General features: G+C 43.4%; 1 protein-coding gene across 2 annotated transcripts in view; it reads left to right on the top strand.

Moving 5' to 3' along the window:
• mark1 (MAP/microtubule affinity-regulating kinase 1) overlaps window positions 1–15,874 on the top strand; it is a 279,824-nt gene that overhangs the window by 247,583 nt on the left and 16,367 nt on the right. The window contains exons 15-17 of one of the 2 annotated variants that reach the window (XM_084319309.1): window positions 5,116–5,280; window positions 5,849–6,094; window positions 10,798–10,824. In XM_084319309.1, coding sequence (XP_084175435.1) covers window positions 5,116–5,280; window positions 5,849–6,094; window positions 10,798–10,824 — 438 coding nt within the window. The remainder of the gene's footprint in view (window positions 1–5,115; window positions 5,281–5,848; window positions 6,095–10,797; window positions 10,825–15,874) is intronic. The other variant, XM_084319310.1, reaches the window with a different exon arrangement.

Below are 15,874 nucleotides of genomic sequence, written 5' to 3'. Positions count from 1 at the left end.
GTATGAGTTTAAGACGTGAACATGGTCATGTTTGTTGAATAAAAAAAAAAAGTATAAAATATATATATATATTTATTTTTTGATCGGATCGGGAAATATCGGTATCGGTAGATACTCAAAATCACATGATCGGGATTGGATCGGGAGCAAAAAAACGTGATCGGGACATCCCTAATACACACACACACTCACACACGCAGAGGAACAGAGGACCGAGCAATCATTAGTTATTATTAGACAATGATGTCCCCAAGATTTCACAGCAAAGAAATTATATTATTAATTAATTAATTAATTAATTTCTTATTTAAACACATGGTGCTGCTTACGTGTTGTCTCAACAAAACAAAAAATAGTTTTTTTATAGTTAACTATGTTTTTTATGGAGGCATGACTTTTCACAACTAAGCAAAAGTTGTCACCAGAGCAGCATCGACAATGAATTGAATTGTGAAACATTTTATAGACACTGACAACAACCAGGAGAATGTTGTGAGTATAGACCTGTTCGCTGTATACAAACATACCGTGTTTGAGCCAATCACAAATACAAATAATTTGGCTCAAACATGGTATGTTGTGTATATGTTATGTATGGACAGTGAACAGGTCTATACGGTACATTTTCTGTTTCAGAACTGAGAACCAATTTGAGAACACGACTAGAATAAAACAAATATGGGTGTAAAAACTCAGTGGAGCAGCTCCAGACTTTATACCTGATGATGTCACAAGTTTGAGTCTTTCTTATCTGGTTGCTGGCTTTATGTAGCTCATGTTCACAAATATTGATTGAAATAATATGTTGGAATTCATCATTTGGGTTGTGTTCCCCTTTAACACATCCAGCGCCAAAAACGCTGTTATTGCCCGCCATGCGTTGAACGCCAACAACGCTGTACAGCGTTTTTGAGATCAATATTTAATTTTTTCGCCATGGCATTCATAATTCATCCAGCCAACCTCCGGTGCTCCAGCGGGACCCTGAATGAGACTGCAACGCCTCAATACCGCCGCCTGGTGGATGTTCGGGCGAGTTACACTCTCAAAACCGGATGGTGTGATCGGTGCATAGAGGAAATTCCTCCGGCAGTCACATCTTGTTACGTGGATCCAGACAAACACTATTGTGCATATGGATCACTGCCATAACGCAATAATCGATATGATTTTGGCATTTATTGCGCCATACAAACCGGAAATGGATGTAGGAGATCGGCGTCAAATAATTGGGATCTTTCTCATCCAGTCTCATCGGCGCACGGTAAGAGGACAGTAACGTTATTTTCAGCCCGATTGTTTATTCATTTCACTGCAAACCATCTGATCAATATATCAACCCATAGTAAATAAAGCCGTTACTGACGATCAAGGAATTATAAACTACCCCCCCCCCCCCTTTCCTTCATGCATGATGAAGCATAATGTATACCGATCATACACATTTGAATTGTTTAATATAGCGTGTATGGGAAAGAAATGCCAATCGATAATCTATATATGTTTCAGGACCTATAACTACTGTTTTTGGAATTACAGCAGAAAAGATTAAAAACATACTTATATTCTCGACGCTAGTAACACAACAATGTATGAATGAAAAAATATAACGTTCCCATATCCTGAACGATAGATAATCGATGTTGAATGGGCCATAGTAATGTCAATAGCAATACAATTTAAAAAGTTATAGCCCTGCAAAGAACGTAAACATCTCCATAGGCTTACAGTGGTGGCAGACTGGGTATATTGACAGTGTTGGGAAAGTTCACTTTCTACATGAACTAGTTCAGTTCAGTTCAAAATTTTTAAAATGAACTAGTTCAGTTCATAGTTCATAATTCAAAATGTTGAACTAAAGTTCATGGTTTCAAAAATGAACTAATTTAGTTATTTTTAGTTCTTTTTTAATTTTTTTTTTATTATAGATTTTTCACGTACAGTTACTTACATTACAAAAACACACATTGGGACAAGGGGGGGGGGGGGTCCTCCAGTTCATCTCTATGCCATCATCCACACCATAAGCAAGCAAAAACAAAAAGAAAAACAAGCAAAAAGGAAAGCAGACCAAGACAGGCACTTGCACTTGCCTCGAGCGCATTCACATGTAGACATACATATATTTATTTTTTCCTATCCTAGGTCTGTCCATACAATGGGGCACTGGGCCTTTAGAAGGATCCGATACATTTCAGCAGGAAAATAGTCTAATAGTGGGGCCCACACCTCCTGAAAGGAAGCGTCATTGACTCTATGCATTGCACAGTGTCTTTCATGGGGTAGGAGCACACCGAAGATCTCTATACCACATTTGTAAAAATGGAGGCTTATCCTTAATTCAGTTTATCAGAATGCATTTCCGGGCTGAAAGTAGAAGTTTATCAAATAGTTTGAATTGTAAACGCTTTTAAATGCATACGCCGACGTGACGTCTAGAGGTAGAGTCTGACTCCGACTGAGAGAGTGCTGCTGCTGCTGCAGCTCTCGGCTTCTGCGCGCAGATTCCTGTTCCACTGCTTGTTGTGAGGAGGAGTCTGATGACGTAGCAGGGGGTGACAGGCTGGTTGCCAGATCGGGTGGTTTTACGCATAATTTTTAAGCCTGTTTACAGTGTTTTAACTGAGTTTTCGGCTGAAATGCATTATGAAATATGGCACATCTTTGAACGCCGTTATAATAGTGCTGAGAATGAACGCACTTTTGAACTCCGTTACACAGGGCTGAGAATGAACGCGTTCTCAATTACGTTAATTTAGCGGATATACAGTACGTTCAGTTCAAGTTCGCCCAAAATACGAACGCGTTCATGAACGATCGTTCATTGAACGCGTTCAGGTACATCACTGTATATTGATGGGTATAACCTATGGCGGGGAATGTGTTAACACATTCCCGGCCAATCACGTGTATATATACGTGATTGGGAGCCAGCGCTTGATGGCCAACCATGTACGTGTTAAGCTTGTTTTTGTTTTTATTCCATTTTAATATCCCGGATGTTGTCACAGAGCTGTATTTTGGCTGGAAAAGGCATATTGGGACTCCGAAAGTGCAGTACCGGCCAGATCCTGGTATTGGCGCTGTCTCGAGAATGCAGTTTCCCCTGTTGCAGACCGGGTGTCACTTTTTTTTCGCTCCGGGTTAGCTTTTCTGTTAGCCTAAAGCTATGGCTTCAACAGATCGCCTGGAATACTTTTTGCGATGCCGAATTCAGTATCAGGGCTGTACACTGCGATGATATCGTCGCGAATTGCCCCTTTAATTGGCCGTTGCGATTGGTAAATATTATCTGGGGGCGGGCTTGCGAGCAGTGCTTTCAAGCCTTGCATTCGCATTTCACTCCTAAATTATCCAAGGCGTGTGATGACGCCACTCACGCGAGCTGAGCAGTGAGCACTCAGCAGGTATGATCAGCGGGAACAATCGACTGAGCACTCACTCTGATTTAGCTATGAAGAAAAGTAAAGTTAGTATTGCTTCATATTTTCGACACGTTCGACCTCCTATAGTGAGCCGAACTGAACTGAACTGAACTCAGACACACGGAGAGAGCTGCGGCGTCTGCTGCTCCTCCCGCACCCGTGGCTGTTGTAAACACTAGTCTCTAGTGGAACACTGGGACCTCGGTGAGCCTGCCAGCCGGCTAGCTACTGATATCAACAAATCCTCCAGCAAGTCTAGTAGTGCATGATAGCTCGCGTTAGCTTACTGTTCAAAACGAAACGTCCCATTAAACTAAATAGTTCAGATAGCTCCTGATATCAATGTCTTATAAGTTATAACACTGAGTCGATGCGTATTCGAGCTGAGGGCACGCTGAATATAGTCAATAGGGCCCAGCTGCAGCGCCGGAGAATTCTGGCCGTAGCTGGAGGCTACAGTATAGGGTCCAGCTGCAGCTCCGGAGAATCCTGGCCGTAGCTGGAGGCTACTCGAGTACACACAGACAGTGGAGCTGGTTGCATATAGCGAGCATTTTGACTTGTTCCGTGGTGGCGACGTCTCGCAGATAATACAACTACAAGTATGATTATATAATATATATATTTTATTAAAAAAAAATTATATAAATTTTTTTTTCTTCTTTTTTTTAAATCAAAAACAATCAAATTTGCTCCTAAAAAAAATGTTTTGCCCCTAAATTTCTCATTTAGGGGCAAGTGTGCCCCTAGTGAAAAAGCTTAGCGTACAGCCCTGAGTATGCAGTAAATTAATATAGCATCAGCCAATGGACATATCGATCTACCAGATGGCGATCAAATAACTGGGAAATTCTTTTTGGAATCCAACCGGCCACAGGTAAGAGCGATTTGACGTCAATTTCAGGCTGATCGGGCCTTGTTCTCATAGCCATCCACCCGGTCAGCGTATGATGTTGCAATAACGAATGCCGTTATTGGTAATCAATAATCAGAAACGACTTCCTCCGCCCCCCCCCCCCCCCCTTTCATGCATTCATGGTGATACCGATCATATGCATTTAGATTTTTACTTGTGTAGGGCCGAAACGGCAATCGATTTAACGTTATTAGCTTAGCGCCCTATAACTAGCTTTGCAGGAATGCCCCCAGACCATTCCGATATAATGTTCATATTCACGACGCTATAAAACGGGAACGTATTTATGATTTTTTTTCTTCTTTATGGCATATTGAAGGGAAGGTTTATACTGTCAATTGACAATGACAATGGACACATAGCAATAATATAAAATATAGATTTAGCTCTACAAACAACCTCACGCACAGTGAAAACTTGTAATGAAAAGCTGGCCTCATAGAGTGGGGCCCGTCTAATCCCAATGGCCCCGAATGTGTTAACTGTGTTTGTGTCTGTTTCTCTCTCCCTGTCTCTCCCCCCTCTCTCTCTCTCTCTCTCTCTCTCTCTCTCTCTCTCTCTCTCTCTCTCTCTCTCTCTCTCTCTCTCTCTCTCTCTCTCTCTCTCGCCCCCCCCCCCTCTCTCTCTCTATCCCTCCCCCTCTCTCTCCTCTCTCTCTCCTCCCTCTCTCTCTCCCCCCTCTGTCTTTCTCTCCCCCCCTCTCTCTCTCGCTCTCCCCCCCTCCTCTCTCTCCCCCTCTCCCTCTCTCCCCCCCCCCCCCTCTCTCTCTCTCAGTTTAACAGAGGTGTCGGTGGTGACCAACAGCTCCTCTTCGTCACCAGGAGTGCCCTCAGCCTCCGTCTCGTCAGCTCGATCCCGCCACGTCAAGTCCATGTCAGCGTCTGGTCACCCCATCAAGTCCCCCCTGCCCCCCATAGATGACAACGCAGAGTACAAGAGGTCAGAGCAGACAGACATGTCAGTCCTACTCACAGTAGTAGATAGTACTCTAAAAACATTTGACACTGAAAAAAAATAATAATAAAGTCTGTTGGTCCGGTAAGGGGCAGGAGCTAAAACAACGACATCCAATCAAACGGCCGACTGAGTCAAATGATTGGAACGAGCAAGCTGTCTTATCAAACCCTCTAGTGACATGCATGCTTACACAAAGGCCTGCTGCAGTGCTCACACATAGCTGCCTGCTAGTTACCTAGCGGCAAGGGCCAAACCTTAGTTTGAGAAGTGGGGGACACACAATCGATTATTTTCGTGCATGTGAAGAACGCACGCGCATCATATCATCATACCCACGCTGATTTCCATTTAACCATACTTATACTCCTTTCGACATGGCATTGCACAAAGGCACACATCACAGAACGAGTCATGCCGTTTTCGGACTGTAAAAAGTGAGAGGGACAAAAACAAGATTCTTTAAAGTGAGGGGGGCATGGAATACACACCTATTACTGAATTTTTGAGAATTTTAGTAAATTAAACTAAAGTGACGTGGTCCTCTCTGCAGCACGCCCACCGCCTCGCCGTCGGCCCACAGCATCAGCAGCACCACGCCTGACCGCACGCGCTTCCCCCGCGGGAGCTCCAGCCGCTCCACCTTCCACGGCGCGCAGCTCCGCGACCGCCGCTCGGCCACCTACAACGGGCCGCCCGCATCGCCCACGCTCTCCCACGACACAGGCGCCCTGGCCCAGGCCCGGAGGGGCACCTCCACGGGGCTCATCAGCAAGATCACCTCCAAGTTCGTACGCAGGTCAGTGACGTGGAGGAGTGTGTTGTTGTCTCACAGTGCTGTAGTTACTCCAGTCCAGGACTTTCATCATTTGGGTTGTGTTCCCCTTTAACACTTTGAGTGCCACGCCCGAGAATATTCGGGTTATTTTTTTTTATTTTTTATTATTAGCGATCTGAAATCATATTGCATCACGCGAGCCTACCGTTGGAGATCCAGGGACCACCGGCGCTCAGATCTGAAAAAAGCGCCCCCTATCGTCTCCCAGATGGTAAATCACCCTTTTGGAATGGACTCAATGAAAGTGAATGGGAGAACGGATTTCTGACTCCACATTTTACTTCTCACTGATGCAGCCGGGGTCTACCAGAGTTCATTCTACTGTATACACGGTTGATCAATACATTTATCGATTTTTTCGAATGGCGATCGGAAATTGGAATAAACCATTTGGATACCATCTGACCTCAGGTAAGGAAGCTATGTTATCAGTGTTAGGATAATCAGACTCGTTTTCACGGAGATATAAGCGTTTCCACTATATGTGATATAGCTGTTTTGACTGTAAAAGCCATGAGGAAATAACGGCAGCGATTATCAGTGCACGGCACGAGCGTGCGTGCACACACATATACTATCGATCATCTAGCGTTTATTTGAAAACGATTCATAAATAGGCCGACAAATGACAACGTTCTGGAATATTCCAGTAAAAGGCGATTATCATAGAATGTGTTGTTTTTCCCCGGAAAATGGGTGATTTTCAAAATGCTATCAAACGGAAATGAAGCGATAAAAATACAATCTGCCTTGCCAATGTTGACTGGAAAATGAGTCTTTGATAAGCGACGGGCAGATTAGACACATAGCCATAATTTAAAACATAGATTAGGCGATATTAACGTTAACATTGGGAGTGGATGGTGGCATCAAGGGGGTAAAAAGGAAAATTCGGCGTGGCACTCAAAGTGTTAACTGTTGGTGTAAAAGGGGTATAACCGTCCTCTCTCTCCCTCTCCGTCTGTTTCTCCTCTCTTTCTTTCTCCCACTCCCTCTTTCTCTCTCCCTCTAGTAGTAGTAGTTTATTGTCACGAATAAAGTACAGGTACATTACAGTGAGATGCTTTTTTCTGTTTTGCTCCTAAGAGTGTGAGATCATAGGATGCTTGGCTCATACACATACAGCTCATTATAGTAATATTCCACAATTATTACATTTTAGATAGTAATAATGGCACAAAACATAAAATCACCAACATGCGCATTTGTTGATACATGCAGGACTAGCCTTGAGACAAACGTATGCGTATCACCGCCGCACACAGAGAGGCAGCCGACAGTGGGGTGCCATTATGCGGAGGGGGGGGGGGGGGGGGTTGGGAGGGCGGGAGGGAGGGTAATGTCCTGACCACAGTTGCAGCAAGTAGGGGACAGGCTCTAAAACAATATTTGCTGTTACCTGGCGGTTGGGGGTTGGGAGGGCGAGACAGCAACATCCTGGTGGGCCCCCCCAGCCACAGTAGCTCCGCTGCCATATTTGGCGCGAGCATCCGCGGGAGAGGGGGGGTGGGATGGGAGTCTCGCTGCAAAGTCTTATCAGCAGCTCTCTGGTTCGACCTTGGGGAGTCGTCCGGAATTAGTTTAGGCTGGCTGGCAACATTTCTTCCAGCCACGTCGATTTAAATTTGATTTTGAGTAGAGTGAATTATAACTATTGATTTGAGTGGAGTGAGTTTTAACAACTCCGTCCAAATGACTGAATGCGTTAGTCCAAGTGTCTTAGTCAGTTCATTTTGCTAGGTCCTGTGCGCGGTAAACGGATCCAAAATCTTCTTATTGCAATCCAAAAACTTTGATAATCCAAATGTCCACGTCTTCAAGTTGGTAGCCCGATTGAAATGTCCCAAGAGGCAGAGAGGGTTAGCCTTAATCTGCTTTCTTGACGAAAATATGCGATCCACTGATTAGATCCATTTCGAGTTGATTTAAGTATAGTCCGACAAACTGCACGAAACACAGAGCACAGATAGTGGAGAGCGAGAGGAGGATGCGACTGCACTCTAGGAGAGGGAGGGAGGAATCTATCTCTCCCTCTTTCTCTCCCTTACGCTCTCCGTCTGTCTGTCTCTCTGTCTGTATCTCTCTCTGTCTCTCTCTCTCTCTGACGTGGAGCACTGCTGTCTTACAGTGTTGTAGTTACTCAAGTTCAGGACCTGATTTTCAGGACTCGTGACTCGGACTTGGACTCGAGCATTGACTGCATTCGGACTCGGAAGGTGCAGACGAGCACTCGGACTTGTTAATTGATAATTATTTATTTTAATAAATGTTTGTAATAGGCCCTACTCATTTGGCATAATATATTGATGGCTAGTGCATTTGTTTGGCTATTGTGTCACAAAGTAAATAAACTCCCTTTGAAATGGTGACCGCTGTGTCATTTATATTTAATTTGAATGTCAGCTCTTTGACTGCCAGAATGCAGTGGACTCAACGTTGATGACTTGGACTCGGACTCGGGTAATGGAGACTCGACTCTGGCTCTTCTTTGGTGACTCAGACTTGGACTCGGACGCGAACACTGGGGACTCGAGGTTTAGTGCCTCGACTACAGCACTGCTGTCTCACCATGTTGTTTTCACCAATATCCCAAGAACGCTGGCGTCAACATCAATGATCATTTACATTTAGTCATTTAGCTGAACGCTTTTATCCAAAGAGACTTACAAATTCTGAACAACAAGTCAGCAGGAGGGGTAGATATCTGGCAGCTAAGGGTCAGTGGCATTGTTCGTCAAATAGTGTTGAACTTGAGTGCATAGTAGTAGACATATTAGCATGATAGGTAGTAGTATAGGCATAGTAGATAGTGGTAAAGTACATAGTACATCATTATTATTATTTCAGATATTGATTGAACTGTTTTTACTCAAGTTGGTTCCACTGTTGTGGAGCGAGGACCGAGAATAGCCTGCTTCGCTTTGATGACCCCCCAGGACCTCAGATAGGAGTGGATCTGAGGCGGCCAGAAGATAAAGAGCGTAGGGGTCTTGAGGGTGTGTAGTTAGAAGATGTAGACTAGCGTAGGGGTCTTGAGGGTGTGTAGTTAGAAGATGTAGAGCGTAGCGGTCTTGTGGGTGTGTAGTTAAGTTTATTTGCAAAAGGGACAGTGCATATTAACACATTGGACACCAGACCCGAGATAAATTGGGTTAACCCGCCATCGCTTGAGCGCCAAACAGAAAAGTCTGGTTTTGGTCGTTATTTCTTTTATTCGCTATATCCATTCATAATTCATCCATCCAGCCTGATGTTATCATTGGGAATGGGTCTGAGATCGCAAACAGCCAATACCGCCGCCTACCGCCTTGCGGCCGCTATTGCACTCCATTTGAAACGATGTGGCTTGTTGTCTCCGAGCTGCGGCGTGCGGGCGGGGTCTAAATACTCCAGCAAGACAAGCGCTTATAGGGATGGCATCGACGAGGGTCCCCGCCCCCCGTTCATGTTCAATGCTGGATTACGTTGGACACACGATCGTGATCAGTATTTGGAATGGCGATCAGATAATTGGATTATTCTTTTTGCAGTACATCATAGACAAGGTAAGGACTATATGTTATAAATCTTGCGTTGATCCGAAATGGCACGATTTATAATGAAATGCAGTAAAACACTGTTTGGTCGTTTCCCGGGATTAACGGTACACAGAATCACTCTAAAACTATACTCATATTCACCACGGTATAAAACGGAAATGTATGGATGAAAACAAATCTGGTTTTTGCATGTTGACCGGAAGAAACTCACTGACAATCGACTGTTATTAGATCCATAGCTATAATATTTAATATAGTTTTAGCACTGCAAACACCGGCATTTATCCCCATTGAACAAAGCGCTGGCACACAACGGCCATACGCCCATAGCGACCTCTGGCGCTGAACCTGTTAATCAACATTAGAAATGTAAATACGGCAGAATTAGCCAGAAGGCTAGATTTCATCTGTAGTCCCTGGCCAAGATGTTAAAAAGGGCATCAACCTAAAGTGATAAAGGTTATCACCCATAGCATACATCAAATAGGCCTACATAAAAATACAATTCATCATCACAATATACACATTTTAACAAAAATACACATATAAAACAGAATAAAGCTGAATTGCATACACACACCGTTAATGAGACCATTGACCGGAGGTAGGAGGGAGCCGTTCCCCTCACTGCACAATATGCCAGGTTGAGGACCTTGAAGTGGATTCTTGTGGCAAACGGAAGCCAGTGCAGCTCTCTGAGAAGCAACCGTGAGATGATGATGAAGCATTGACTGCCACACAGGGAAACTAGTGGCTGCTTCCAACAGTAAGGCGACAGTGGCTCGGGAGGTTGAGCAGTCATCTGGTAATCCAGAGGTTCCCGGTTAAATTCCCGCTCCTCCCAGGCAGCATGTCGAAGTGACACTTGACCCCTAATTGCTCCCGATCGGTGTGTGAATGTTTGAGTGAATGGGTAAAAATGTGAGGAACAAATTGTAAAGTGCTTTGGATAAAAGCGCTATATAAATGCACCATTTACTTTTTTTTTTTACCGTGTATGTACTACATATACAGTAAAGATGAGTATTTTTTATGGTAGTAATTGTACCTGTATAGATTTTCAGTACTCTACAACCTATCTCTTTCTCTCTCTCTCCCTTTCTTTTTTTTCTTTTTTCTTTTTAGAACTTTCTCTTCCAGGACAACCCTGAGGTAGGAGCCTGGAATGATTACCGTGGTTACAAAACCGACCCCTCCCCTTAACCTCTGGCCTCAGCCCGCCACAGCACAGTTTTTTAAATGACATTACGAACCCAAACACCCGCCTACCCTGCCGTGTGCCGAGAGATATCTAATGTTTGACTTGCTTCCCACCTCGCCTACCCCGCCCGTCCGTGCACCGCGAAGAGTGCCGATTGTGTTGCCGTTTTAAAGAGTTTGCCGATTCCTGCACTTTTGGGTTCACCTGTTGTCCTCTCCTTCTCGTTGTATATGTAGCCTCTCGTCTCTGTCTCTCTCTCTCTCTCTCTCTCTCTCTGTCTCTCTCTGTCTCGGTCTCTCTCTATGTCTCTCTCTCTCTGTCTCTTTTCCTCTCTGTCTCTCTCTCTCTGTCTCTTTTCCTCTCTGTCTCTCTCCCTCTCTCTCTGTATATATGTCTCTCTCTGTCTCTCTCTCCCTCTCTGTCTGTCTCTCTGTCTCTTCCCCTCTCTCTCTCTGTCTGTCTCTCTCCCTCCCTCTCTCTCTGTCTCTGTCTGTCTGTCTCTCTCGCTCTGTCTCTCTCCTCTCTGTCTCTCTCCTCTCTCTCGCTCTGTATCTCTCTCCCTCTCTCTCTGTATATCTGTCTCTCTCTCTCTATATATATCTCCTTGTCTCTCTCTGTCTCTGTATGTCTGTCTCTCTCTCACTATCTGTCTCTCTCTTTCCCTCTCTGTCTCTCTCCCTCTCTCTCTCTTTCTGTTTCTCTCCCTCTCTGTCTCTGTCTGTCTCTCGGTCTCCCCCTCTCTGTCTCTCTCCTCACTCGCTTTCTCCGTCTCTCTCTCTATCTCTGTCTGTCTCTCTCTGTCTGTCTCTCTCTCCTCTCTCTCGCTATCTCTCTCTGTCTCTCTCTCTCTATGGACGACGTTTATGAAGAATGGTAGTTTCTGTCTAAAGTTTGACTAGCAATGCCAAAGAACCCCCCCCCTCTTTGTTGTGTATAATGTGTGGTTTGATGTGTCTATGTTCTGTGTGATCTGATCAGTAGATTGAATATGACAAACCTTTTGGAGGTAATCAACTCTTCGAATATTTTAAAGGGGAAGTTTGCCACTTTTTATGTGGATGTCCAATCAGTGTGTGCTATATAATAATAATAATAATAATAATAATAATAATAATAATAATAATAATAATAATAATAATAATAATAATAATAATAATAATAATTATAATAATAATAACTATTTATATAGCACCTTTCATACATCGTTTGATTGAATCGTTTCTGATTATTGATTACCAATAACGGCTATGAGAACAAGGCCCGATCAGACTGAAATTGACGTCAAATCGCTCTTACCTGTGGCCAGTTGGATTCCAAAAAGAATTTCCCAGTTATTTGATCGCCATCTGGTAGATCGATATGTCCATTGGCTGATGCTATATTCCTTTACTGCATACTGAATTCGCCGTCGCAAAAAATATTCCAGGCGATCTGGTGAAGCAATAGCTTTAGGCTAACAGAAAAGCTAACCCGGAGCAAAAAAAAGTGACACCCGGTCTGCAACAGCGGAAACTGCATTCTCGAGACAGCGCCAATACCAGGATCTGGCCAGTACTGCACTTTCGGAGTCCCAATATGCCTTTTCCAGCCAAAATACAGCTCTGTGACAACATCCGGGATATTAAAATGGAATAAAAACAAAAACAAGCTTACGTGGTTGGCCGTCAAGCGCTGGCTCCCAATCACGTATATATATAGCTAGCTAGCTAACTTAGCTATTGAATACATAACATCAACAGGGAGCGTATCTATGTAACCCCGGGTCCTATGTTCCCCGCTCCTGATAAAAAAGGTCCTATGTTCCCTGGGTCCTATGTTCCTACAGAAAACATGCACCATCTACACCCTCACACAACTCTGTTGCTAGTGTTCTTTTAGGAATAGAAGTTTAACGTTTGAACCACACACGCAATCAATAGCCTACCACCTAGCCAACAATATTATTCTCTTTCCTCCAGAAACATTCTCAATTCCATTTCTCTTGTTTCCGTGCCGGCGAAATTCTACCGTTCGTTGCGTCGACTACTAACACACAAATTTAAGCATTGATTTTGGCAGTAGGTTAGGCTGCATCCGCGGCCCACTTGATGGCGCTTACTGGCCCACTCATAGACCCTTTTTTCGGGAGTGGGGAACATAGAACCCGGGGAACATAGGGATGACCCCCATCAACAGCCTAAAGGCTAGTGCTAGCTAGCTAACTTAGCTATTGAATACAAAACAGCTGGAATTTCACCATCTTTATCTATAATAATTATCAAGGTGAAAAAGGTGACATGTTTGTAAACCAAACCCATTGTCCCCCAGAAGAAAATTGTTGTGATTTTAACATGTAAACGAAGCACTCGCAGAAGAAAATAAATGAAAAAGACAACGTATCCGGGTCTGACAGCACTATAATTACATTTTCATATCATAATATCATAACGCAGAGGCTTAGACTCACTTTTTTTTGCTGCCGGTAGAACATCCGTACGAATTGGAAGAGCCGTTGTGTGTTGCGCTAACCCTTCGAAAAGCTCCATTTAGTTAGATCCTACACTGTCTGAATGTATCTTGTGATTATTATTAATTTCCGACGACAACAACTATTGGCGTTATTAGTTATTTCCTGGTTGACGTGATTCGAGTCAGCTGTAATCCTGTCTCTTGAGTCCCTGCGTTCATCATTGTCGTCATCACGTCAGTCCGCACCCCCTAACACACCAATGACTCTGCTTGGGGTGCTAAATGAATCGTCTTTTAGGCATCATATTTGAAGACGCTGATTGGCTAAATGTAGTTGCTAGGTGCATTTATGTTACCATGTGCATTTTTCAATTGGCGCCCAGTCAGTGGGGCAATGTTTCTTTTTTTTTAAACTTAAATTTTTATTAACATTTATAGACAAACAACACTTACACAAAAATGGAACCCATAATACAACATTGTTAAACAGACATAAATAATAAAGTACAAAAAATATAATACAATTGTAATACCCTAAAAAATAAAATCAGAAAATGCTAACTAAGTCAAAAGTGTGTGACATGGGTTCAGAGACCCTCCTTGAACCTCTTTCCTCCTTTACCCTTCGCCCTCTTGTGATGCATATGGTTCTTCCTCTGTGATGTCGTTTTCGTTCCCCTTGTAATCCTCCCACTTTCCCCATCTTTCTCCAAATTTCTCTTCCTGTAACCTCAGCATGTGTGTTATCCTCTCCATATCCTGTATCTCCTCCACTATTCCTACCCATTGTGCTATTGTCGGTGGGTCTTCTTTGTACCACAGTCTTGTTATTGCTTTTCTGGCCGCTATCAACATTATCTTTATTAAATATTTGTCCCCCCCTTGTATTCCCTCATGTGTCAGGTCTCCTAAGTAAAGCACCAGTCCTGTTTGTGGTAACCCGTATCCTAATATTCTGATCATTGCCTCCCCTATCTCCTCCCAATACCCCTTCAGCTTCTGACATCCCCAGAATATGTGTGTGTGATTTGCCCCCTCCTTCCCACACATCCTCCAGCATGCTCTTTGTGTTGGTGCATATTTTCCCTTCAGCTCTGGGGTTATAAAGAATCTGATTATGTTTTTCCATCCAAACTCTTTCCATATCCTCGATCCTGTTGTTGAATGTTGCACCTCGCATATGTTCCCCTATTCCTTCCCTGTTATTCCTATCTACAGTTCTCTCTCCCATTTCTCCCTTATATAATCGGTCGTGTGTCCCTTGCTGGTCATTATAGCCCGGTACAGTGCTGATATTACCCTTCCTTTCCCTCCTTCGTATGCCCTTACTATCATCCTAATTATTCCATTCTGTTCTTCTTCCTTGTCCCCTCTTATTTCTTTATTATAGTAATATCTAATCTGTAGATATCTGAAGTGGTCGGGGCAATGTTTCTAGCGCCCCAGAAGAGAGGGGATGAACAGGAAGCACAAACAATGATTTATATTTTATATATTACACGTTATTGTGCATTTTAAACACAAACATACTTAAAATGAGTTATTATTTATTTTTAAAATGTTTATTATATTTTTTGCGGTCGAAATCTACTATAATAGTCAAATCCAAAACCACTTTCCACCAGGGGGGGCGGCGACCTAGCGGACCTTACAACGTTCATTCATAAAAACTGACATGACCACACTAACATGATATTCAATCAGTACAACATCACTAACATCCCTAATGAGTGCATATTTGGCTGTCTAACAGCCATTTCCTGAGTTGGCCCCTAAAGGTGGACAGGGTGGTACATTCCCTTAACACAATCGCGGCCACTGGGATGAGTCTAATAAATCTCTAGAGGACCAGCAAATGTAAACAGACGTGGGGCTGTTTGTAGAGCTAAATCTATACTTTATAGTATTGCTATCTGTCCATTCTCATTGTCAATTGAGTCCATAAACTGTCCCTTCAAAATGGCTTAAAGAAAAAAAAATCATCAATACGTTCTCATTTTATAGCGCCGTGAATATAAGCGTTATACGGCATTTGGTCTAGTATATTTCCTGGAAGGCTAGATAAAGGGCTAATAGCTACTAACGTTATATCCAATGGCATTTCCGTTATACAGATGCTACAGTTAAAACTCAAACTGCATATGATCAGCACGATCCTCAAGCATGTATGCATGAAAGGGGGGTGGCGGGGGACGTCGTTTCTTATTATTGATTACCAATAACCGTGTTCGTCTAAGTAGCCACATAGGCCGATCGCCTGGATGGCTATCAAAAAAATGCCCGATCGGGTTGTACTTTACGTGAAAAAGATCTTACCATGAGCCGGTTGGATCCCCCCGAGCATTTCCCCGTTATCGATCGCCATCTGGTAGATCGATATGTCCATTGGCTGATGATAAATCCCCTTATTGCATAGTGAAATCCACGCTCCAAAAGGTATTCCGTGGAACAGACAATAGCTATCGCTTCAGATTAGTAGAAAACTACATTAGAGATCCAAAAAAAAAAAGACAACTTCTGCCACAGGGAACACTCTATTATCGCGATAGCGCC

Source organism: Notolepis coatsorum (genome assembly GCF_963971535.1).
Source record: "Notolepis coatsorum genome assembly, chromosome: 7".
Taxonomy (NCBI): domain Eukaryota; kingdom Metazoa; phylum Chordata; class Actinopteri; order Aulopiformes; family Paralepididae; genus Notolepis; species Notolepis coatsorum.
Note: the sequence above shows the minus strand (reverse complement) of the source record. Positions and strands in the feature narration are given on the sequence as shown.